This window comes from Aedes aegypti, chromosome 2 (genome assembly GCF_002204515.2).
Source record: "Aedes aegypti strain LVP_AGWG chromosome 2, AaegL5.0 Primary Assembly, whole genome shotgun sequence".
In the NCBI taxonomy this organism is placed as follows: Eukaryota; Metazoa; Arthropoda; class Insecta; order Diptera; family Culicidae; genus Aedes; species Aedes aegypti.
In genome coordinates, this window is record NC_035108.1 from 360,793,610 (window position 1) to 360,820,437 (window position 26,828).

Consider the following 26,828-nt stretch of genomic DNA (forward strand, 5'->3'; position numbering starts at 1 on the left):
TTGCTTTTGCCGGGGCGAGCGACGAGGGCAGGATCAAACATGTCGCGCGTTGGTCTAGTAAGTGAAAAAGTGGCGTGATCGGTGAGTTCGGTTGGAGTAACAGAAAAAGTGCCGCGATCGGTTAGTTCTGTTTGATTCTTCGACCTTGACGCTTGCTCCTGGGCAGTGCGTCAAGAAAGCCCGAACAGTTTTTTTTATTCTTTTTGGGTCGCGCGCTTATTTTTTTTTCCTGAGTGCTTTTTTATAGCCGAGCAAACGAGTGAAGCCGAAAGTGGATTGTGGCTGCTCAGTCAAGGATAACGGATCAATTGGTGAGCTCGTTTCATGCTACTATTTCTAATCTATAAAATATGTATGACTGCACATTCAATCGTTACAATGGTGGGATGTAAATATGATTTTTCAACAAACTATGGATGGTTCGTCACTGTGAGTGTCGACACAAACTCTGATTCATGATTTATTTATGTTTAACTTTTTTTTCAGAACACCTCTTATATACCTTTATTTTTGTAATTAAAAAACTTTGAATGGTTCGACACTACAAGTGTAGACTTGCGAAAGGTTCACTTTATTCAACAAACTTTGGATGGTTCGCCACTGTAAGTGTCGGCGCAAGAATAAGAGTGTTCTATGATGTCCCAACCAATCGAGTTTTTTGTTTCTTTTCAAATGAGTAAAATATAATAACACATGCTTTCGTCCTGACAGCTGTAGGAATGTTACATTTAGGTATTTGTTCAACAAACTTTGAATGGTTCGTCACCTCAAGTGTCGGCATAATTTTCCTCTATATAGAAATTGTTCATATCAAATGAAAATATTATATTTACGTATAAGCATGTATATATCTCACAAATCATTGTTTATCATGGTCTAATCGCTTATCAAAGTGAATCCTATGACCCAACGATCCTCCCCATTAACAAACATCCCTCCCAGTAACCTTTGTGGAGATGCAGAGGCAAACACGGTCTCCAAAAAGCAAAGGTTACACACTAACATTCCTTCCCCCAATCCCACCTGACTGCAAGGACGTGGCCGGCGCCGTTATTGACCCTGTATAAATAGAGGCATTGAATTATGCACACTGAAGAAGATTATGGCCAATCCCAGCCGAACTTCTAGTTGATTCTTTGTGCATTTTCACTGACTTCGGTCAATCACGGAATAGCAACCATTGATATGTGTAGTCAGTCTAAGCTAAGCTAAGCTAAGCAGAATTGACAATTTTCAACCGATTTGTGGTTCCGCATCACAATCATTGCAATAAATGCTAAATATTTTTTGATAATTTTGTGTTTGAAGTTATATTTCTTTCTCTTTAAAGTAGAGCTGACACTTTGTCACCCGGTGTCCATATTGCCCCAACAGAACAAGAAATTTTCATATAAGTTTTTTTTTTTGTTTTAAAGTAGCAGAAAAAAATCTACTTTATTTTTGAATATAGCATAAATGATTGAAGATTCAATCAAGAGCTACATTATCGGTCAACTTGCAGTAATTTGCCCCTGAAACCTTATTTGGTGAGGTGTGAATGTTATAATTTTCGAACCCTATAAAATATTGCTCCATTTTTCGGTTTAAAATCAATGTTTTAAACAATTTTTATGAAATTTTAGTGGATAATTCACTCTTTCTAGAGGGGTCTGTAGCCTTCAGGTTACGCTTTCGCTTCATAAGCGGAAGGTCATGGGTTCAATTCCCAGCCCCTCCACAAAAAAAAACCGTCCAGCCATCAGAAGACGCCTCACGGAGGACCGTGCTTTAGGGAGCACATCCATCCTCCGTCAGTATCAGATGGTGACTGAGACAAACTGACCCTCTTTGCAGGCAGCTAGCTTCACTAATAGCAGAGCTCTCTCCTACCTGCTCGGTGTGAGAGTAAAAGAGTAGGAGAGAGTGAAACTAGATGTAAATATAGATAAGTTGAAAATAGATCTGTATCGATAAAGAAGCTACAGATCAACTGAGTCCGGCACATTAGTGGCCACGAGCACGGAGTGCCTATATATATAAAAAAAAATTTCACTCTTCCGACAGGCAACTGAAATATTGTTTGCATTCAAAGTGTAAAATTATTCGCATATGCAAAAATACAGGGGGTGTCCATTCTGCCCCCGGTACCCCTATGTAACAAATTTACTTTGGATGATCAATATAAAGCGATAAAAGTATGCATTCAGAGTGGACTAAGTGCTTATAACAGCGAAAATGATCAGTGCGCTGAGGAATACGAGGAATTGAAAGACATTTCAAGATATTTGCCAGATTTTTGGTTATCGAATTATTCTTCTACTTATCCATCAATAGAAAATTATAAATGTTCATTAAATTTAATGCACTTGATCTTGATTTTTGACCATTTACCATGTATGGATGGGTGGTACGAAAATGAAACAATTCCTGTGCAGACAGAGCGGACCAAGTGCCAAAAAGCAATAAACTGATTGAATATTTCATTTTATGATTCGATTTCAGAGCCCGATATAGGTTTATGGTAGTTCTATGGTGTATTTATGGAATGTTCTAGCACTCGCTTATTGGACCAATATATTTTGTTCGGTACTCAAGATTTTCACTTGATCCACTCTGACTGAACGCATATTTGAATATTTCTGGTCTTCGATGCTCTGACACTGCAAAACCTTAATTTTCAAGCTATCGTAATGCCATTGATTTCAGGATTGAAGTTATGGATTATTGAAGAGTTTAAGATATTCGTGTCTTGATAATCTGTTTATCTCAAAAATATGCACCCTGTTCGATGATATTAAAAGATTGCTATTTTCGTAGGAATTGTTCAGTCAGAATGAACCAAATCACTAAACGATGATCTTTAGTTCAGTCAGAATGGACCAAGCGCACATAGTCCATCAAATAACCATTCTATTGAAGTTTCGCATTATTATTTTTCATGATTATCACTTCACATTATATTGTTTGAAAGTATTACAAAAATGTGTAGAAATATTGAACCAAAATTTCAACGAGTTTAAAAATTACAAATCGTTAGACTTTAAGCTCATTTTTCTCAAAATATTTTAAAATTTCACTTGGTCCGCTCTGACTTAACGTCGATAAAATGATTTCATAGTTTAAACGTTATATAAAACAGTGCTTTCTTTTTGAGCTTTTAAATTATTCGTGGAATTCGGTGCACTCTTGTGTTACTGCTCGTCTCCATAAAATCATACGACGATAGAATTCGTGGAGACGCTTGGTAGTTGGTACCTTCAAGAGCGTTTTGAATAAACCCAAAAAAGTTGAATGTCATAAACAAAATTATACTAAAAAGTGAATCACTGTACTGTAGGAGTCTATGTTCCACAACACCAAAACATATCGCCTAAAACCGACTCAGAAGCTTGGTTCGTGTGCTTGTGCTTCAACCGAACATAATTTCACTCCAACTCCCACTTTTCGTCGTTGGGACAACCTTTGCCACCATCTTCGTACATCGTCGTCATCCTCGTCAACGTCGTCCTTGCTGCAACACGATAGCACCCATCCGTCGCGAAAGCAAACAACATTTGATCCCTTGATGATATCATCTCATTCTTTGCACAACCGCCCTGCTAACTCAATCTCCTTGATGCACTCTGCTGCTCCTTCCGCGGAAACAGTAGGAAGTTCACTCGTAGCGATCCCGGAACGACACCGTGTAATCAGAAGTTGTTCTACCACTTCTGAAATTGGATTACTAATTTAAATTACAGTGATTTGCGGAAGTATTGCGAGAAGGAAATGTGCCACACGACAGAAAAGTTGACCTAGAAAAAGTTGCGATAAGGAAGACCAGTGAAGTTCAACATAGATATGTACATGTCGACCAATTAGCCCAACCACGGCGAAACCGCTCCAGGCCGTGACGATGTTTAAGTGAATCGAATCGAAGCCGAACTATGCATTCGAAGCGTGAAATTAAACAAACAACCCCGTGAGCAAGTGAGCGTTTCCTTGAATCGTCGGTCGGTGAATCCGTACAAAACCACACCGGAAGACGTGAGAAGGCGTGGGGGTTGGTCCAGTACTGCCAGCCAACCAGGAAGAAGCAGGGAAATGTTCGTGCCCGGTTCCCATCCGGATTCGCCGGATGGGCCATGCGTCGATGCAGCTCGGGACGTGGCGTATTGTCCTCCGGACAGCCAGCACAGTTGTCAACCTTCGCCCCCGATTCGGGGCACCATCGCGGCGCTGGTCACGAGACAGTCACGTGTTCCGAAGGCGGCTCCCCGGACGCAGCCACCGACGCCCAAACCGAGATCAGGTATTCTGTCAATTTGTGAGTGCGTTTTCCATCATACGATTTGACTGTGTTCTACACATAATGTGGACATAGCTGCTAGCCTTATGTATGTATGCTGCAAAACTGTGTCGATTTGCAACAACCGCTCGTCTATGGTTCTGTACATAAATTTGCATGTTTGATGTGCTAGTTTGATTGAATGATGCTTTTCTATGTGCGACGGCGGTGATGTATTTGTACAGATGAATGTTAACTCGGTGTGCTGTTCGTCCTGATTGATTGGATTTCGATGGGGACTGGGTTGGCGCCGGAATCAATTTACTGCTTCTATGCGTACCGTACACGTCGTCCACCTAAAAAGCATTTATCGTGAAAAGTTGAGAGACGTTTTTGTATGAAACATATTGATTATTGTAAAAAAAAAACACTTTTTCAAAACACTTTGCTTCAAAAATGTAGACACACATCCAACAGTATAATTCAATATTAACTTTTCAAATGTTTTGTCGTTATGGGAACTACCAGCATTATGAAGAAATTTCATGAAGTATAGGGTGTCCCAGAAAGTATGGGCACGACTTTAATAACAAGAAACACAATATTTTTCCAAAGAAATTAATATTTTTACATTTTTGTATTTTTTCCATGGGGCATTTTAAATTTTGTTTGATAGAATAACCTAGAAATTTTAAATTTTAGAAAAACAATTCTTATCTTGCCAACACAGACCCTACTTTTGTAAACACCAGATATCCCAAAAACCGTATATTTGTAATGCGGAGTATTCGGTTTTCCGAACCTCTGGCATTTCTTTGACCTCAATAAGTTAAGGTACAAAAAAAATGAACTCATTATGTTTTGCGAGATAATATTGAAATGTGTGGAATATAGGTACTGCCACAGGATTTCAAGAAAAAAAATAATTTACCGTATGATAATCTAGGTACATTCTCACTTGATCAAAGTTTCTATCATTTGATAATCGTGATAATCATCATCATGTGAGAGTCTGATTCATTCCTGAATGCTAATTAATTTATTTTTATGCCAATCGTTACAAAACTGCTCAGGATTTCTTCAGAAAAAAAGAGATATTGAGTTTTGCAATTAATATTCCAATTAACTCAATTATCAAGCATTGAAATGTTTGTGTTCATTGTTATTCACAATCCTAAAAAGTGATTGTCATAGTGCTGATTTACCCATCTATACTTTTAAAAATAACGACGAAGACGACAGGATCTTGAGACATACTCGCTCTATCCACATCAACAGGGTTATCTTTCAAATTATCGATGATTGGTTATTTAAATAAAGATTTTCTCCAATCATGGGAACATAAGACTGCAGTCAAGAAAGATGCTTGAAATCAGAACTCATGATATGTACTCATGCTGACACTGTCTTCGAAGGCAAGCAGCTTCTATTTGGGAAAAGCTATAACATCAGCTCAAAATAAATAAGCAAACAAATTTCGTGACCGCATTCGGTCTAATGAACTTTGCTTTCGGAGAGGAGGCTGCTGGCGCAGATATTCACGTACGGAACCGAATGCTGTATTCAGAGACTCGATACCCGGACAGCACGTGACCAGACCATGTACAAAATTTATCAGCATCTCATGAACCCGCTTCCTTACCTTTACATGTGTGGTAAATATTTTATTTGGTTTATGTTTCGACAGTGTCTGCACCCGAAGAAAGCAGATGAAGCAATTTATGTGTAAACTGTATGATGCTCCTTGAAGCGGTGAAAAAGGGATGTGGGCGAGTTACATTTCAATCCTGAGTTTTGCAGCTTCTTCAAGGAATTCCATGTGCCTATATGCCTAGGTATACGTATATGAATTTTATTGTCCAAATATTTTTCGAGCGACTAGGAGCACATTAAAAATGAATATGCTTCTCTCTGCTTCGCGTTGGTTGCATGCCAAAGTAAACTTAACACCGCCAGGAAAGCTGAGCGCTTGGCAAAAAGTAGGGTAAAGTGGTCCAAAATGACATAAAGTGTCATTGTGTCGTTTTCTCGTTATAAGCTCAGTATTTTAAGGCCATTCAAGGTAGTTACAGTAATTATTCAATATGTGCAAGCTACTACTATGAAACCATGTCCCAAATTTTAGATTTATGGAAGAACGCCATTTAGTATGGAGAACTAGGAATCAGCAACCAAGCTTCTCCATGAGTTTGCTCCGTAGCATGGAAACGCTTATTCCTTAATAGAATCAGCGATTTTCACAAAAAAATTGACGAATGATTTAATTTCAACGGGTAATTGAAGGAAAATCTATCACTTTAACTCCAAGGCATGTAGGTAATTCTTAGAAAAAATATTTTGACATACATGGCAAAGAATACAAATGGAATCCTTCTAGGAGTCGATCATTTTTATCTCATCAGTGCGCATTGGACGAAGTTCCCCTACAATGTCCTAATGCCATCCTCCCGTAGTGGATCCCTCGCCTAGGTCCAAGTTTATTTTTATTTGACAGATTTAGGTCAGTTTGGATGGGGCTTGGCGAGAAGTGTACATCTTGATAAGATCTCTAGCCCTAGGAGGTGATATCGGGAATGGTAATGTGTACTTGGCCAGCGCCATGAATAAGGTGGTAATGGTTTCGTAGTGGCATCCATTTTGCTGCTGTTCCAAGGATGAAGCACTTATGGTGGGTTGCATAGAGCAAAAGTCTTCTAGCGTTCGCGTGTGCTCGAACGAAATGGGATTTTTATGGCCTCCCTTTGGATGCATTTGAAATGTTACGGATATTGTTATTGATAAAATAAAAAGAGAAGAACAGATGATGCTATTGTATCGCAATTTCAAGTCATTCCATTTTCCGATTTTAGAATTGAATCATCAATATCAAATTCAAACTGATATGTTTACGAATTTTAGAAACGTCCAAAGAAAATATATTCAAACACAATTCAGTGTTATCTATAACTCGGTACCTACATATGACTCATCCTGCTCTAGTCAATACAACAGCTGAGCAAATAACCCAAAACAAATTGCCGCAAAACCGCAAATTAACAACTCTCCTACCAGCTCCTCAATTATATTTCATTGTGGTAAGCTCCGTACAAGGGAGCCAACAAAACCGCGTTGACACTTGTGTGGCAATAAAACGGAACCATTTACAAACATTTTTACCCGCGCTGTAAAACGCGGTTTGATCTCACCGCATTTCGCACTATAGATAAGTGGCGAAAACCCCTATTATAGTGACGACTCACGGTAGCAAAGAGACCCAATCGACATTCATAGCGGAACATTTGAAAAGGGCCTATCTGCAGATCATAAATATTGAGAAAATTCTGTATCATATTTGCAAATCTTACATCTAACTTAGGGCCGATTTCTTCACCTTCGCTTAAGCCGTAAACCACGTTTACCCATATGATTAAACTGGGTTTAAGGGGTGAAGAAATCGACCCTTAATCACTTTCTTTGAGAGTTTTATAAATTACTGTGAAAGTGCTCACGCACTGGCCCAGGAATCTGTAATGGATTTACAGCTGAAATTCTTTAAGTAGTAGCTGGAGAAAGCTTCGAAGATAGTTTTGCAAGTTTGCGTTGAGGGAATTCGTGAAAAATCCTTTCAGAAATATTCGATGAAAAAGAAATTAAAAAAGAAACTGAAGAAATTCTAGCTAGAATATAGGGAGAAGTTTTTCTCCTAGATTAACTTCTGGAGAAATCTCGATTACGTTTTCAATACTATTTTGAGAGATTAATTAAGAATAATCACAACTGTTCCAAAATAATTATAAATAAATTATGCTAAATTTTGCTCGCGTTCAAAATCTAGGGAGTTTCTACTATGTCCCACAAAATCTTGATGACAAAATGATACACCGTTTTGTTTAATTACTTACGACGTTTTTGTACCATAGTAAGATTGTCTCAAGTAGTGTTTTGTTTTGATTCGTGGTTAAGTCACTTTGTCTCTCCATGTAACATAGCGTTGAAAGCACTAATTAGGTTGTGAAAGTTGAAAATCTTACTTACGACGTTTTGTAAATCCGAATTGAACGTCACAGAAGTGAAAATCGAGTTTGTTCCGAGTGGAACGTGTAGAATTTTGTCTGCAAAACACGTAGGATCGATAAACTAAGTATGTTTACTTCTCTGACATACGGCTGATTAAATAAGTTTTTGAGAAATATCAGAAAAATCCAATAAATTCTCTTGTGAGTATTATAAAAAGTATCCAAGAAGAAGTCCAGTGATGAATTCAAAGGACATAGCTTAGAAAAGTTCTAAGTGGAATGGCCAGAGCATTTCCTTGGATGAGTCTTTGGAGAATCCTTGAAGCTTAGAGAAACTCTTACAAGAAATACTTAGATGAGTACTTTCGGGCATGTGTTAAAATATTTATGTGGATCAGTCTATGAACATTTCTCCTTTTTGGTGTTCAGTTTTGGCCAATTTTATCAATGGGATTTGTATGTAAAATGCTGCAAAAGTCCTGAAAACAATTATAAAGGACCTACGAGAATTAAAAGTAAAATAGTTTTATATATAACATGGGAAATTTCTTGGAACGATCTTAGAATTTAAAAAAAAATCATAGAAGAATTGCTTAAGAGCATTTATGTAGAATTCACTAAAGAACTCCATTAAAATAGATGGAAATGGAAAAGTTTCTGAACAAATACTTGGTAAAATTACTGGCGGTATTCTAGGAGAAATCTCCGGATCAATACTTCATCAGTTTTTCGCTGAATCTCAGAAGAAATTGTTGTAATAAAAAACCTGGAAAAAAATCGATAAAGAATCAATGCTTGAACCATTTCTTGGAGTGAACCCATTGAGAACCTTCTTTAAAAATTCTTAGTTGCTTCAGCGTTGAGTTTTCTTCCACATAAAATACTTAAAAAAAAGTAATTCGTAGAATGATGCTTTTATTAGCCCTTGCAAAAATTCGTGCCAAAATTCACAAAAAAATCTCTAGAAATATTCTTGAAGGTTTTCTTCAGGTTTTTGAACGAACCACTGCACATAGTTTTGAAGTCATCACTAAAGACATTCCACGAATAATTAAAGGATTAATTTTAAATGGGAGCACAGAAAGAATTTATGGAAAAATCTCTGAAATAATTAATAAGTGAAAGTCCAGAAAAGTTCTTGCTGGACTCTTAGAAAAAATGAGTGAAACCTATTTGAAATCCATGAGACATTATTTTAGAATTCTTTGTTATAACTGTCTAGAAAAAGACTAGTAGAGAATTATAGAATTTATCGAGAGAATTCCATGGAAATCTTTCCTGGGCATAATCTTAGTGCAATTGTTCGAAAAAATCCCGATACAATTCCCGAAGAAATACTTGGAATACATGGTATGCATTCGTGTTTTGTCATATGCTGTAAAGAATAAGAAACTTAAATGTTGAAATGAACACTGAAATAAGTAGCAAGCTTAGTTCCTGTGGAAACGTATATGCCACAAAGATAAAAAGCTAATATACAGCCCACTAGGGTAAATTAACTATTATTGCACGACTATGGAAGCAATGTCAGTTATTTGGCTATATTTGACAGCAAGAATCCCTAAATTTTTACTGAATTTCGCTCAAACCTCAAACCTAAATATATTAGGCGATCAGATTTTTCATCATTTTTTGTGCTTTTCAATTGATTTGATTTAGTTTTTTCAACAATTATGACCCCTGGCGAAAACCCGGCGAATTTATATTATGTAACAAATATAATCTGTAATAATGGGCATTGCATAACTTGCGGCATTTACTCAATAGCCAATAAATTAGGCTACATCTGCTGGTGGTGCGCCAATTACTAAACGCTTTAAAATTTACAAAGAAAAACCTTGTATATCCCAAAAGTTTACCATGCATTATGAAATCTTAACATAATTCTCCATTTTCGAGAAAAAAAAAAAACAATTGTAATTCATTTAGATTTGACTTATGTGTAAGCTATTGTATTGCGGAAAATATTTTGCTCATGGCGTAACAATTTGGGTACTACTTGAACCGCGCTGTATACAATAGTTCAATTTCACTTCAAATACATGATTTTGATCCTTTTAATAAGAACAAACAGCTAGAAGCAGGAATGCAGTATAAATTAGTGTTATTAGGTTTTTAATTCAATGCCATATATGAAATATCTTTTGAATATTGATAAGTGTGCAATATTTGGGTGGTTGCAATAGTTGACAATTCACCTTATATATTGAAGATATAAATATATGTTTGTGTTCAGTGATAGTGAATAATGACATTACTCTGATTTGGTATTGTTTGGTGGTTAAATCATGAACAAAGCATCAAGACCCTTTTCTGTCCAGCTAGGCCCTTTAAGGTATCATATTATCAGATTGGCCTTGTTGAAATGATTTTAAATAAGTATGCATGTCTGATAGTATATGTAGGGATAATTTATTTAAATATTGATACGAACAAAGAAAACTAATTTGTTCACATTTTGCAGTTTCGCCCCTTTCAAATGTTACAGTAGGATTCGCTCTTTATTGAATGGGCTCCAACATGCTTTTGTTCCGTTGTCAACGACCATCAGGCAAGTTCCGCCCCGGTCACAAGTTCAAGCAATCATTCGTTGTCGTTGCAACCTTATATCTAGCAATTGAATAAAGGCGTCGTCGTCGAGCGATATAGTGGCGCCATCAAGGTCATCGTAAACAGAACATTACAAGTTCACAAACGGTGCGAAAACAATAGACCGTTATTCATTCGACTGAACTTGATGCAGTATGGGCTAGCCTTCTTTACGGGCGCCGCCTATTGGATTAGGGTAGAAGCACTGATTTTGGCCATAGCAGATTACATACTGTTTTATGCAGTGAATCAAATTATCATCAAAGGAGACGGAAAACAACCAACAAAGCGAACTCGTTCACAACCGTTTATCCCAGCTTTTGTGGATTGGGATACAATCAAAAGCAAAATTATCATGACAACCACAGGGCGCAACATTGTTGCAACCTTTTCAACTTGCGATTAAGGTGACGATGAATCGAAGCCAAACTTAAAATTTTCAAGAGCACGAATCCAGAGAACCGAACACAGCTGAAAACTTAATCGGTTGGTCACCACCAGCTAGTGACCAATCGATTAAGGTTTCAGCTTAAACGGATGTTTGGTTCTCTAGTTTTGTGCTCTTGAAAATTTGAGGTTTGGCTTCGATTCATCTTCACCTTAATTAAATATTTTAAACACATAACTATATTTACTTTATGGATGCTGTTCGATAATGTGCCAATGTTTACCAACACAGAAAAAGTTCTCGAAAATTACAATGCGAAGCCCAGAAAGTCGCTCGTGGGCCACGTGTTGTTTGCTTGTTTGCATTTTCGCACTTATGAAGCCGCACTTCGCAGTCATGTAGTTAAAGAAATTCACAATACTTTTTACAAATATTTTTTCTTCAGCTGATCAAAACAGGTGCTCCTACCCTACATGACGTCGTCGTCGACACCTTGTGTCGAAAACTGGGTCCGTTCTTGTGTGTCTTATTTGCTTTCGTCTTTCATCGTTTTTTGGGGGTACGGTTACATACGTTTTGCACCTTACCTACAGACGAATTAGTTTATGGAGGTTTATGGTTTTGATCCGGTTCTCGTTCATTAGCGTTTGTAACCTTTGTTGGTATAATCCCACTGACTGGTTAGCACTGCGCTACAATAAGGTGTTGGTAAGGTGAGTGCCGTCTTCTGTCAACCTTACAAGCCAGTCAACTACATGAAGTGTCGGATGTGATGGTCTACAGACGATATACGAGCTGCACTCGGGAGTGGTGTTGCAAAACACCATCCAAGCGAAACCAAATAAATCGTGGGAAGCCTGAGGCTGTCCCAAAATAAAGCGCTTCCGATAGGGTACGACGACTACGTGGACTTGAGCGCACAATATGTAAGTGGCTTGAGATTGATGTAACAATTAGCCGTTGGCTGGATGACTGACACAGGCGGAGCTTTCGATTTAATGCTTAATCGGCTACTGAATGCTACTGATTCCAACGGATGTTTATACGTAACAATCTAAATAGCCATAAGGGAGCATTGGTTAAATCATTTATTTCAAAAATTTTGGCGATTCAATGAATCAGGTACCCGACCAGACGGAAGAAACAAGATTATAACAGAATGTGTTCCCCTGATATGATTTTATTATATCACCAGCTGTTATAAAACATGTACCGCTAGTAGTTAAAATAACAAAAATTCTAACAAAAGTTGCACCAAACAAATCTAAAATATAACAAATCCTATTATAATTTTAACAAAATTATTACTGAATGTGATACTAGGATGTTACAAAATAACAAAATTATTGCACATTATGTTACTGTTCATGACATCGGATGTTATTTACAACAAACTTATAGATGCGATGACAAAAATATAACAAATGTTGTTATAAATGTGTTACTGAAAATATAACAAGTTGAGAACAAAGCCATATCAATATGGCAATATGACTATTATAACAATTTCTGTTATTTTTAACTGCTGCTGATAGGAATGTGTTATCATCTTGTTATGTGTAATGTTAATTCCAAAATGCTGGCTCGAGGGAAATCAGCTCTCACAGGAAGTTTTTCAGAATTGGAGTTCTGATAATCAACTGGAAATGTAGATTTAACTTGAACTATTCTAACAATGTATGTTGGAAAATTTCAGTTTTTGTATTTTTTTTGCGATCAAAGTTTTATGCCAAGCATTTTTGAATTTTTTTCTATGTCTTGAAAAGCAAGATCAGTCGAACAGTCTTCAGATTTGTTTAAACCAGGGTTTCCCAACCGGTGATCCGCGGACCCTTAAGGGGCCATAAGGACTTCTCAGGTAAAATTTGTTGAATTGTTTAACAATATGTATTTCTAAATTAATATATTTCGTGATGAAACTGCCTAGACCACAACGTCAGTCTTGAAAAAAAAAATCCATCCTGAAAAACGTCTCAAACAAACCAAAACTCGCCTAATTGGTCAGTTCATCACCGAAACAATACAGCACTTCTTTGCATTGCATCCTTGAAACTGAAACAAAAAAGATCACTATTTAGCATCTTCATGATACTCAACTCTCAAGAAGCTTGCACAACTTCTCGTGACTACCTTTCCATTCTTCAACGTTGTCCTCTAACCGGCTAGGTACAATATCCATTCGAAGCAAAATTAGTTCACTGTCATCGAAATTATTCCATTTGTCACTCGAAACGCCTTTCCAAGGGTTTCCAATGGACATCGACCGAAATTGTCCATTGCGAAACGCGCCGCCGCCCGAAAATCGAGTGCCAGTGGCACAAATTAATTGACACGTCCGGCCGTCCATCTAGCTATCTGACATGAATTTGGATGTGCTTCGACACGAGCCAAACACAAGAAAAAAAATGCCCGAAATCGAAACTATTTTCAACGGAATCCAACGCCATTTATCTGCCGTCGTCATCGTTTAGGTGGGTCGTTTGCTGATACCGTGCCGTGTGCCGTGTGGGTTTCCTCTGTACCCGAGCAGGAACGTATAGCTAGCATCCGTTTATAGCATAACATTGTTTGATACTATACCATAATAAGATATTGTTCACTAGTCCGCACCTCAATTTGGTATTATTATGGTATCTAAAATATTGTTTAAAATACCAAAAATACCTCATTGAAGTATTGGTAAACTAATGGTGACTGCTTGAGATAGTGAACCACCATTGACAATTTTTACTTAAACATGAAAATTCCATTCCAATACCCAACATCTTTTCCATTTAGCAGTTTGGTGTTTGTAATTGTTTAATATATTATTAAAGGTTGTAAGTATTGAAAACGAACTGGTATGAAATACATCATAGTTTGGTATTCTGCAGCGATTTTCTTCTGCTCGGGTAGTGCTTTCAATATTCATTACGGTGGCATATCGGAAATCCGTGCACTGTAGCTCGCAATATCCGATTTGAATTTTAATCCAATTAATTAACTAACTCTAACCCATTTTTTTCCCTTCCTGTTTCTCCTTTTACTTGCAGTTTTACCAACCACACAAGTAGATAGTGTAAAGAAATCATGTGATGAAATGGGAACCAGCAGCAGCAATAGTCATCACCATCATAGCAGCACAAATGGCAGCGCAGCAGCGTCGGCAACAACGTCAACTGCAAGCAACAGTGCTGCGGCCAGAGCCTCGGCGATATCGGCCGCTATGTACACTAGCACGCCCCGAAACACCCTAAGACTGATACCGGTGGATTTTTCGTTGTTTGAGGTGAGTTGCTTAGCCTGTTAAAAAAAATGAAAAAAAGAAAAGGTCTTATTAAAACAATACCATACTTTCTAAAAATAAGCGGGATTTAAAACTGTCACTAAACGTGGCAAAAATGTAAGAAAGGACGATTCTCCAGAATAGGCGCTTTTGACCAAAGGTGAAAGGGTTAATGTTGATAATTTCATCGAAATGAGCAATCAGTTCGATGCTCTAGATAAATTTTCCAAACATCAAATCGAAGCAGCTTTTAGTTCAGGCTCTTTGATTCAAGTAAGGAAACAAAGAGTGCCGCCAATCGTGGTCAGAAATTCCGAATTTGGAGGATTTAGGCAGTCCCGCCAAATCGCAAAGAAAGGAGACTGTCGCGTTTTCCCGGTAACTCTTAAAGATCACGAACTTCATCTCAAACATCTTCAAGAAAAAAACCACAGATTTTTACTTATGACGTCAAAAATGACTATAAGTCACCTAAAGAGAGCAAAAATGGAATAAATGATTGACTTGGAATAAATGATTTAATGGAACACTTCCAGAAACAATGAGGAAATTTCCAGCACCACACTCAGTGCCAAAAGTGGGGTAATGGTACCAAACATTGCTGCATGGATGCTAAATGCATGATTTGCGGAGGTTCTTCTCACGCAAAGAATCTCTGTCCTGTAAAGGAAGATACCAAAAAGTTTGTATCCACAAAGTCTAACTTTTGGGTTTGCCCTTCGCGCAAACGAATCGCTGAGACTCGTATCAGGCAGATGAACAACAACGTTTTTCTTAGCCGGAATTCCCCAAGCAGAATCTTCAACAATTCTCATTTTTCAGTTAACGATCGCTTCCATCATAATCATACCGTTCTCATACATAAATCTTCTCAGTTTGAAGGGAACTACCCGAGATAATTCCTATGCCAATGTTGTCGCAGGTTATTTGAAATTCCTTCCCTTTTCTTCCTACGGGTAACCGTTCAAATTGTTTCAAATCAAATGGAAATACCCTGCTTATGCCGCCGTAGGTAATTTTTAATCCGCTCTTCATCAACCGAAAATCCCAACGGAAAATCATCAGCAAATGTACCTACTTCTAGTAACCTGTCTCCCTCTGATTTTGATTTTCTTACTGAACAATTGAATCAAATGATTAATTCAATCTTCAAAACCGCCAATACTGCCCATAACTGCATATTTGTAACATTCGACAAAAGCAGGCATTGAGTAAATGGGATACCAAGTTTGCATTTTATTGTAGTATGGGAGGGAACTGATATTTCAAAAAATCACTGTGAATTCAAAAGTGCTTATTTGAGGCTGAAATTTTGTACAACTCATATCACTTATTGGGTTAATAGTCAGAAAAAAATTCTGATAGAAATTTCGTTGCCACTGAATTATGAGGCTCATGTATAATCTCAATGTTACTGTTATGCGATTACAATTGCCAATGTGACAAAACAACTTTGTATTTTTTTTTCGAATTTTCTAGAACAACCTCGCAGATTTTAGTAAGTGGATCGAAAGTATTTGTCATTTGATGACTCTCCCCGGTATTAACTCGAAATTGTCAAAAATGTCGAATGTGACTGTTATGCAGTTATGGGCAGAATATGGCTGAAGCAGTCCAAGTTTTTTGTAAAATTTGCTAATAAAATTGTTATTGGATGACGTTTCTCTAATGGATCCATTTTTTTAATGTTTTGAATTGGAATACTCGTTCATTGAATGGTAAAGAGGACAAGGCTTAATTTTCCAACAGCTAAAAACATACATATAGCAGTCATTACTGAAACTTATTTGGAACCTGGATCCAAACTTTTTTGTTTATCGTAATGATCGCGTGGATGGAGCATGTTGTGGAGTTGCAATCATCATTCATAGGCGAATAAAACATCAACTTTTTCGTCATTTGAAACTATAGCTTTTGAAACTTCGGGTGTTCCTGTTTTTTTTTTAATTTATCCATAGTTTTACAAACTTAACCTAAATGAGCATATCATACAAACATTTTAATTACATGCCAGCACGATGTTGTTGTTAGGATAAATAACATATAGCTTTTTCTTTCTTTCATTTACATATGTTAAGAAAATTAAGAGACTGCCTTTCGAAAATGTGCCTGCTATTCTCATTTGCTTTTGAAAACAGAAAAAGTTACTATCTTTGTAGTTTTTTATGCTGCATACAATTGCTTCTGCTACTAACCACATTGCACTTTTTGCTTTACATATTTTTGTCTTGTATGCTTCTGTATTTTATCTCTTCTGGTGATTTCAACTTTACTTTCAACTTAACTTCAAATAGCTCAGATACCCAATCCCACACAACTTTAAAATCCTTGCATTGTTTAATTCTATGTACATTGGTATCTGGTTGATCACCAGACGTCACACAAAAAAACTATCAATATTTGCGAAATTATGTTTATGCATTTTAACCTTTATTCTTTATTCTTCATTAATCCAACGGACTTTTATAGTCTAATTGAATGATTATACTTATTTTAAAACAACTTATTACAGAACATGAAGTAAACATAATGAAAGACATAATAATATTACCACAGTCGTTTAGGAAAAAAAAGTTCGTACATACAAAAATACGCTAACACAAATAAAACATAATTGCTTCAAACATTAGGAAATATTGACAATGTTACAATCATCTTCTTCTTTCTGGCGTTACGTCCCCACTGGGACAGAGCCTGCTTCTCAGCTTAGTGTTCTTATGAGCACTTCCACAGTTATTAACTGAGAGCTTACTATGTCAATGCCCTTTTTTGCATGCGTATATCGTGTGGCAGGTACGATGATACTCTATGCCCTGGGAAGTCGAGAAAATTTCCAACCCGAAAAGATCCTCGACCGGTAGGATTCGAACCCACGACCCTCAGCTTGGTCTTGCTGAATAGCTGCGCGTTTACCGCTACGGCTATCTGGGCCCCAGAATGTTACAATCATCACAATTACAATCATTCTGGTTTCCACGTACAATTTCTCCTGACGAATTCACGCAATTTTATATTTACTGGCCATGTAGATGATTTTAGCGCTTTAGGTTTCCATTTGTGATCTAGGATAACTTTGAATGACATATAATCCAAGGTACTGCATTCAATCCAACGCGGTACGAGCTTCCTTACATTTTTGCATTCAGTTTCGCAGACATCTAAACATCTAGATACCATGTGCTGAATTTCATGTTCAGTTACCATGGACCAATGCACGAGTTCATTAATTTGATGTTTGAGCGGTGCCGAATTCATTCGTTGTCATGGTCGCGTAAATAACACGGCACCGCTCAAATATCAAAAAGTGAACTCGTGCATTGGTCCATTCCATCAATATTAGTTAACAGTAGCTCTATTACCAACTCCTGGATCGGATAAGCATGATGAAATATCAGGAGTTAACGATAATCCACTGTGATCTCTTCCTCTGGTCCCATTTTCAAGATGAGAGCACGGGGTTGAATGACGTTCCACCGAAGTAACAGAGTTGTTCGTTACGTTTGCAGAAAGCGTTGACATAATTGATGCCACTTTGATTTTCAACTCTTCAACTTCAAGCTGCAGTGTGGATTTTGAATCGGCGATCGAGATATCTGCTTTCTTCTGGTCTGCTCTCCACTTCACAAATTCGTTTAAGGTGAAACAGTTTGGAATCATTTTCTAAGATTACACTGAAACTTCGAAGGCACAAATCACGCGAAGGAAGCATCCATCAACAGTGAACTTTTTATTTTGGCTTTGAGCACTAGCAGAAAGCTTAAAATAAGAAGATCAGGAACGTTTACCAACTATTTCTCCAGTTTTGTGCCTTTGAAAACGTGAGTAGGGGCACAAGACGGCCGAGATGTTTCACCTTAAACAATCGTCACATAACCAAAAACTGTTTTTGTTCGGCGGAGATACCGCATCGAGTTTGCCTTTATCCAGTCCAACACAGTTAGCATGGTACGTTCTGCTACACAATTCATTGCACACAATGTACGGCAGCTCTCCCTTTGCGATGTGAAGATGGCACTTTGCACAGATCATGGTTTGGTGAATAATTGCAAATTTCTGGACACAATATTAAAAAAGAAGTTCTTGTTCACAATGAGCTAGCTTTGGTGTTGTCAGTTTCAATTGTACATTCAGATTTAGAAATTAAACAACAAAAAACACAACGGTAATAGAGCAAAAACGTATGCCAAGAAACAAACGCGTCCGAATTTGGCACACCTTGTTCGGGTAAACGTCATTAAATATTTCATAGAATAACGAACTTGCTTGCGATGAGATACAATGTTTAGCTATGTTTTCCCAAATTGTTTCCCAGGGTAAATTTGGATGTTTTTGAACAATTCGCATTTCAATTGATTTTTTTGCAAGCAAATAATTGTAGATTTTTTTGTTTGTAGTTAGTGTACTAACTATTTGAGCTGAAATGTCAATTAGCAATGTCTTTGCGTTCATCGTCATGTTTTTTTATCATTTGTAATTTTAACCAGTAGATGATCTATCTTAGTCTCGTTTTTATAAAGCAAATTCCTGATAAAAAGTGACTGTGGTTGTGTTTTAGGATCAATTAAGGCTAATCCACCCGAATATTTGTCAAGGTACAATTGGTCTCGCTGAACTCTAAACATATTATGGTGATTCCATAAGAATTGTCCTGTTATCATTTTAATCTCTGCAATATGTTCGTTGTTTGGTGGAACTATCTAGCTTAGCTTAGCTTAGCTTAGACTGACTACACATATCAATGGTTGCTATTCCGTGATTGACCGAAGTCAGTGAAAATGCACAAAGAATCAACTAGAAGTTCGGCTGGGATTGGCCATAATCTTCTTCAGTGTGCATAATTCAATGCCTCTATTTATACAGGGTCAATAACGGCGCCGGCCACGTCCTTGCAGTCAGGTGGGATTGGGGGAAGGAATGTTAGTGTGTAACCTTTGCTTTTTGGAGACCGTGTTTGCCTCTGCATCTCCACAAAGGTTACTGGGAGGGATGTTTGTTAATGGGGAGGATCGTTGGGTCATAGGATTCACTTTGATAAGCGATTAGACCATGATAAACAATGATTTGTGAGATATATACATGCTTATACGTAAATATAATATTTTCATTTGATATGAACAATTTCTATATAGAGGAAAATTATGCCGACACTTGAGGTGACGAACCATTCAAAGTTTGTTGAACAAATACCTAAATGTAACATTCCTACAGCTGTCAGGACGAAAGCATGTGTTATTATATTTTACTCATTTGAAAAGAAACAAAAAACTCGATTGGTTGGGACATCATAGAACACTCTTATTCTTGCGCCGACACTTACAGTGGCGAACCATCCAAAGTTTGTTGAATAAAGTGAACCTTTCGCAAGTCTACACTTGTAGTGTCGAACCATTCAAAGTTTTTTAATTACAAAAATAAAGGTATATAAGAGGTGTTCTGAAAAAAAAGTTAAACATAAATAAATCATGAATCAGAGTTTGTGTCGACACTCACAGTGACGAACCATCCATAGTTTGTTGAAAAATCATATTTACATCCCACCATTGTAACGATTGAATGTGCAGTCATACATATTTTATAGATTAGAAATAGTAGCATGAAACGAGCTCACCAATTGATCCGTTATCCTTGACTGAGCAGCCACAATCCACTTTCGGCTTCACTCGTTTGCTCGGCTATAAAAAAGCACTCAGGAAAAAAAAATAAGCGCGCGACCCAAAAAGAATAAAAAAAACTGTTCGGGCTTTCTTGACGCACTGCCCAGGAGCAAGCGTCAAGGTCGAAGAATCAAACAGAACTAACCGATCGCGGCACTTTTTCTGTTACTCCAACCGAACTCACCGATCACGCCACTTTTTCACTTACTAGACCAACGCGCGACATGTTTGATCCTGCCCTCGTCGCTCGCCCCGGCAAAAGCAAGCGTCAAGGTCGAAAGATCAAACAGAACTAACCGATCGCGGCACTTTTTCACTTTCTTCAACCGAACTCACCGATCACGCCACTTTTTCACTTACGAGACCGACGCGCGACATGTTTGATACCGCCCTCGTCGCTTGCCCCGGGAAAAGCAAGTGTCAAGGTTGAAAGATCAAACAGAACTAACCGATCGCGGCACTTTTTCACTTTCTTCAACCGAACTCACCGATCACGCCACTTTTTCACTTACGAGACCGACGCGCGACATGTTTGATCCTGCCCTCGTCGCTTGCCCCGGGAAAAGCAAGTGTCAAGGTTGAAAGATCAAACAGAACTCTGTTCGTTGTTTGGTGGAACTATCTGAGCAAAACTATGCCATGTATAGTTTTGGTAGAACAAAATTATTAAGAACAGTTACTTTTTGTATCAAATTCATTCGCCGTGTTGAAAACATGTGGACAGCATACTTTAAATGTTTAATTATTTCTCAAAATTAGAGTCAACCAAGTTCTTCCAGCTTGTAGTCACAATAAGCCCTTATATCTTGAATTCATTTTTTTCTGATATCATATGAGGACCTTATTTACAACTATTTAATCTAAGGAACCCTGACTTCTTATGATTCAAATTGATGCCAGCAAATAAAAAATAATAATTTATTATTTTGAGCACTAAATCAAATTCCTGATCACTTTTTATAATAATAGTTATGTCATCAAAAACGCTAGAATTTTTATAAACCTGTTTTCTATCAGAATACCTCTGATTCCTGAATGAATCTGTCTTACTAACGGTTCAATATACATAACAAAAAGAGCCTTTGATAATGGACACCCTTGTCTAACTGACCTTTCAATTTGGATGCTATTTGTAGGGCTTCTTCATACTACAATCCTGTATGTAGCATTAGCATAAAGACTCTGTATTACTGTTACAACTGAACGAGGTACACCAAACTTATCAATAATTTCCCATTAACGTTTGTGATCCACAACATCGAACGCTTTATTGAGTTCAACACTCATCAAAGCAAATTTCATGCTTTTACTTTGTATGGCCTTGATCACAAGAGTTCGCATACTTGATATTATACACGATACGATACACGATTTACCTGAAACCACTGCTGCTTTACCTTCCTCAATTATTTCACTGATTCCTAACCAAAATTCGATTAACTATCTTCTTAGCAGCAATTTTGTAATCAGTGTTTAGCAAACTAATTGATCTAAATCACTAAATCTTTTGCCTTTCATTTTTTGGAATCAGCGTAATGACACCCTCCGAAAAAAAATCCCATGGGGACGAAGGAGGTATCCAAAAATCCATTGAACAGTTGTAGTATTACGGTTGTTAAAAAAATTTTCCAGTTTGCAGTAGCCGTAGAGTTCTACCGCAGCTGTCAAAGTTCTACCGCAGGCTTCGAAATCATTCCATCATTGAAGCAAAAATTCAATCATAGTATGCTTGAAAGAGAAAACGCTATGAAAAATAGCAACAAACAACAATCATCAAGACGGTATCCAAGGTATTATTGAAGCCTACTGATGATTTACCAGTGCAAATCAGTGATGTGACAGCTGCTGTAGCTTTTCGTTGAACCGTAAAACGGAAAGTTTTCCCTAAAATTGCAATAGTTCGTTCTTCACTAAATCAAAATGCACGAGATAAAACTCGTACATGATTCCGTCCGGACCGGAGGACTTTTTATGTTTTACATTGATTACATTGATTTACATTGTTGTTCGTAGCTCATTTTCATCAAAGGGCTATGAAAGATTGTCTTTGGTTTGTGCATTAAAGGATTTTTTTATATAATCTAAAGCTACACACCGTGATTAAGGGGGCAAGATCCGTCAATGATTTCAAGATTTTCAAAAGCAGTTTTTTCGTTCAAAATTGAGAGGATTTACATGGAAGCGTGTTCACTGCATTCTATTCTACAATCGAAACACAGTGAACACATTTTCATCGAATAATTTTTGATTTTGAATAGACGAACTGCTTTTGAAGTTTTGATGATGACGATGATTACGATGACGGAGCGTTGAACGTTAAAACGAAGTATGCACTTCAACAGAAAAGTAATCGCCTATCTCGATGCGTGTGAAATTTCTTGCAAGAAATGCTCAAGAAAAGCATTTTTCTTTGATCGCAGTACGCAGTTGAAAAGAAATGTCAATTCAAATGGAGCTCACTGTAGGAAATTTCTTGACCATTTCTTGGGCAGAAATTTTTACTTTTCTTGAGCGGAACAACATACTTAGCTTAAAGCTAAGTATGCTGTTTCGCTCAAGAAAAGTAAAGAAATTCCTTGACTGAAAGGGTCAAGAAATTTCCTACAGAGAACCCCCTTTGAAGTGACATTTCTTCTCAACTGCGTACTGCGATCAGAAAAAAGTGATTTTCTTGACCATTTCTTGGGAGAAATTTTCCACGCATCGAGATAGGCGATTCCTTTTCTTGTCAGTAGCAAACCGGCCTTAAGGCCGCACGGGACGTCATCATAATCACCCTATCCATTTGAAGAAGCAAATCCCAAGCACCACTCCATATATCGATGCGAAAAATGTATCTCTATGATTCTATATATGTAGTGCACAACCTAATACATTTTTAGCATCATCTGTTCACTAAAACTCGAGATTTGCTTCCACAAAGTTTTAATGATAATTGTTAGAGTGAGACAAAAGATAGGGAAAATAACACGGTCTCCCGTGTCGCCTTAAGGCGAAGTAGGCCGTCATTGAAATTTATACGCGTCGTTGATGATTGTTGCAAATTCATCTTACGTTTTCGAATCAAAGAAAATCAGTTGGTTTTGCACTGACACAGCTGAAAAAGTATCAGCATACTTTATGTATGTTAGCGAGTACAGTTATACTTTTTCAAGTCAATATAAACTATCAAGACTGAGTTTTATCACTTTGAAATGCAAGCTGAAAATTCATCATTGTTGCCAAAACGAATGACGGGCTACTTAGCCTTAACTGGGAACAGTTTTCCTAAAAAGTTGGAAATGATCACTACCGAGATCGCAGTAAGCCTTGCTAGCGACTGGTCGCAAATTTGCTTCTGTCACGAATTTTTCTGATAGTAATTTTTTCAAAGTTTTTGCCTTGGAGCTAATTTTTAAGTGATTATAATAACTGTGTGTTATTCGAAAGTGTTGTGAATTTTATAGTTTAATAATACATGTGAAAATAAATACTTTCGTGAAATCAAGAAAATCAAAATTTATCTCAAGCTTCCTCTGCCAGCTGCAGCTGGTTAGCTTTTTATGAAGACAAGCTAAGACTCTCGGTGAGTATGTTACTTTTATCTATATTTTATTACGAAATAATCAAATTAATATGTTGAAATTCGATATATATAAAACGGATACGTATTTCGACAACTCTTGGCATATTCATCATACATGGAAGCAACTTTGGTTCGAGCGTTTTCCTAAGTAAATGAATGGTCTTTTAAGATTCAAAAGCGGTGATATAGAAGAACGTGGCCACGTATACAGAAATTGTAGACTTTAGCGCAATCAACAGTGGTTAACCTAGTAAAATTTGCCATGTTTGTGAATTAAATACATAAAAAATGAATGGTTCGTCACTCCGTGTGTCGGCAAAACCTTTTATCAGGAACAAACATCAAATGAAAATATATATATATATTTTTTTAATTACCAATTTTTGAATAGTTCGTCACTACAGGTATCGCCAAACATTTGTCTACATTTATAATGAAGCCATAAGAATAATTATATTCAAAATCGAAGTTTCATGAGTCGCATCACTTACCAAGGTGAATCCTGATCATGTAACTTTTTAATCCTTCCCACCAACAAAAATCCTTACTGTGACAACCGTGGAAGATTGTAACGATTTTTGCCTGAAATTATAAATTATTTTATTTGACATTTGTTCCAATGTTTCAACATTGGATATTCTATGTAACTCATTGGTACTATACCAGGGAGGAAGCCTCAGAATCATTTTCAAAATTTTATTTTGAATTCTCTGCAGAGCTTTCTTCCTGGTATTACAACAGCTAGTCCATATTGGTACAGCATACAACATGGCTGGCCTGAAAATTTGTTTGAATATCAAAAGCTTGTTCTTAAGACAAAGTTTTGATTTTCTATTAATAAGGGGATAGAGACATTTTACATATTTATTACATTTGGCTTGAATGCCCTCAATGTGATTTTTGAAAGTTAAATTTTTATCTAGCATGAGCCCTAGATACTTAACTTCATCTGACCAATTTATTGGAACCCCTCTCATCGTGACAACATGTCTACTTGAAGGTTTCAAATAAAGAGCTTTTGGTTTATGTGGGAATATTATTAGTTGAGTTTTGGAAGCATTAGGAGAAATCTTCCATTTTTGCAAGTATGAAGAAAAAATATCCAAACTTTTTTGCAATCGACTACAGATGACACGCAGGCTTCGTCCTTTGGCGGAGAGGCCTGTGTCATCCGCAAACAAGGATTTTTGACATCCCTGAGGTAACTCAGGTAAGTCAGATGTGAAAATATTGTATAAAATTGGTCCCAAAATGCTGCCTTGGGGAACACCAGCTCTTACAGGAAGTCTTTCAGATCTGGAGTTCTGATGATTAACCTGAAGTGTACGATTTGACAGATAACTTTGAATTATTCTAACAATGTATGTTGGAAAATTAAAGTTTTTTAATTTTACAATCAAACCTTCATGCCAAACACTGTCGAATGCTTTTTCTATGTCTAGAAGAGCAAGACCAGTAGAATAGCCTTCAGATTTGTTGGAACGGATCAAATTTGTTACACGTAATAGTTGATGAGTGGTCGAATGTCCATGGCGGAATCCGAACTGTTCATTGGCAAAAATTGAATTTTCGTTGATGGTGACATCTCCACGCAGAGGTGATCTCGGTCTCTAGTAACAATGGATGTCACACTAACGTCCCTTCCCCTCCTCGATGACCGTGAGGACGAGGCCGGCGCCGTTATTGATTTCGTTATATTTTGAGCTCTCAAATTGTGCACATTGAGAATGGTTAGCTAATCCCAAGCCCCGTTCATTGGTTCTCTGTGTTATTTTGATTGTTCCAGTCAATCACGGAGTAGCAACTACGAATTGCACGGTCATCTATGCTTATGCTTATGCTTAAAGTTGGAAATGAACACTTACCAAGCCTTTTAAACCATTTTCTCTTCTGAGAGACCAAGTCATAGGGCTCTCTTTTCGTTTAATCATTTTTGCTGCAAGGAACAGACCCACCTTTTCATTCTCCAGCAATGACACCGGTTCGAAACGATTAGCGTAGATTTTCATTCTGTCTAGGGTAGGTGTACCAGTTATGGACATAGTGGTTCCCTATTTCGCCATATGTGATTTCTTTAATGTTTTCACATTTTGAAAAGTTTTGTATGTTGTGGTAGTTAGATTTAAGATATATCTTCATTTTGAATCATTCGAAAAGATTAAAAATGTGAAAGTTTTTGAAATTTCACATATGTCCAAATAGGGAACCACTATGGCCATAACTGGTACACTTTCCCTACTTCAATTTCCAAAATTCGCTTCCAATTCTCTCTTTTTTTCTATTTCTCCCACTTATCATTCATTTAGGTAAACGCATCATTCTTTTTATACCATATATTTTTTTATTCTTCCGGTGTGCTTCATTACACTCAAACGCTTTTCTTTTATAAAATTGTTTAATTTTCCTTTTAACGCCATACGACCATCATTCACTGAAGCTATCCATATACTTCTACCTTTTCTTCAACTCCTCAAATTCCATTCGAAACTCATCTTGAACGGCTCATTCAATACAGAATCATTCATTTTCCAATAACTTCTACTCAGAACTGGAATCTTGAAATCAACTACCACTGCATGGTGGTCAAAGAACGCAACGAAGCTTTTAGAGACGTACGCTCTATCAATCTCTATGAATCAAAATTAAACTTTTGAAAAACCCTCAGAAGCCAATACCGACATTGAAAGAGGATTTCTTTAGCATTCTCAATCAAAAAAACGTTTTCGAAAATTTTAGGGAGACTGATTTGGAAGAAGTGAGAACAATTATATTAAAAAAAAATAAAAATATGATGGCCTCTAGAGATTATGGAATTTTCTACATCTTATTCTTCTTCTTCTTGGCGTTAACGTCCTCACTGGGACATCTTTATCTTTATCAAAAAACTTTCAGAGAGTAGCTTATCATTATTGGTTGATATATTTAACAAATGTTTTCAGTTGGCATTTTTTCCTGACAAGGCTCCAGCTATCGTCCAATCAGCCTGTTTTCCTCCATCAGTAAACTTTTCGAAAAGGTCATTTTGAACAGAATGATGGTCCACATCAATGAAAATTCAATGTTTGCTAATGAAAAGTTCGGATTCAGACATGGACATTCGACCACTTATCAACTGTAACAAATTTG

The 26,828-nt window shown here is 37.1% G+C and overlaps 1 protein-coding gene across 5 annotated transcripts in view; it reads left to right on the forward strand.

The window, feature by feature from the left end:
• LOC5567743 (protein spire) overlaps window positions 1-26,828 on the forward strand; it is a 581,954-nt gene that overhangs the window by 523,543 nt on the left and 31,583 nt on the right. For all 5 annotated transcript variants that reach the window (XM_021846470.1, XM_021846472.1, XM_021846473.1 and 2 more), the window contains one exon: window positions 14,251-14,486. In XM_021846470.1, coding sequence (XP_021702162.1) covers window positions 14,251-14,486 — 236 coding nt within the window. The remainder of the gene's footprint in view (window positions 1-14,250; window positions 14,487-26,828) is intronic.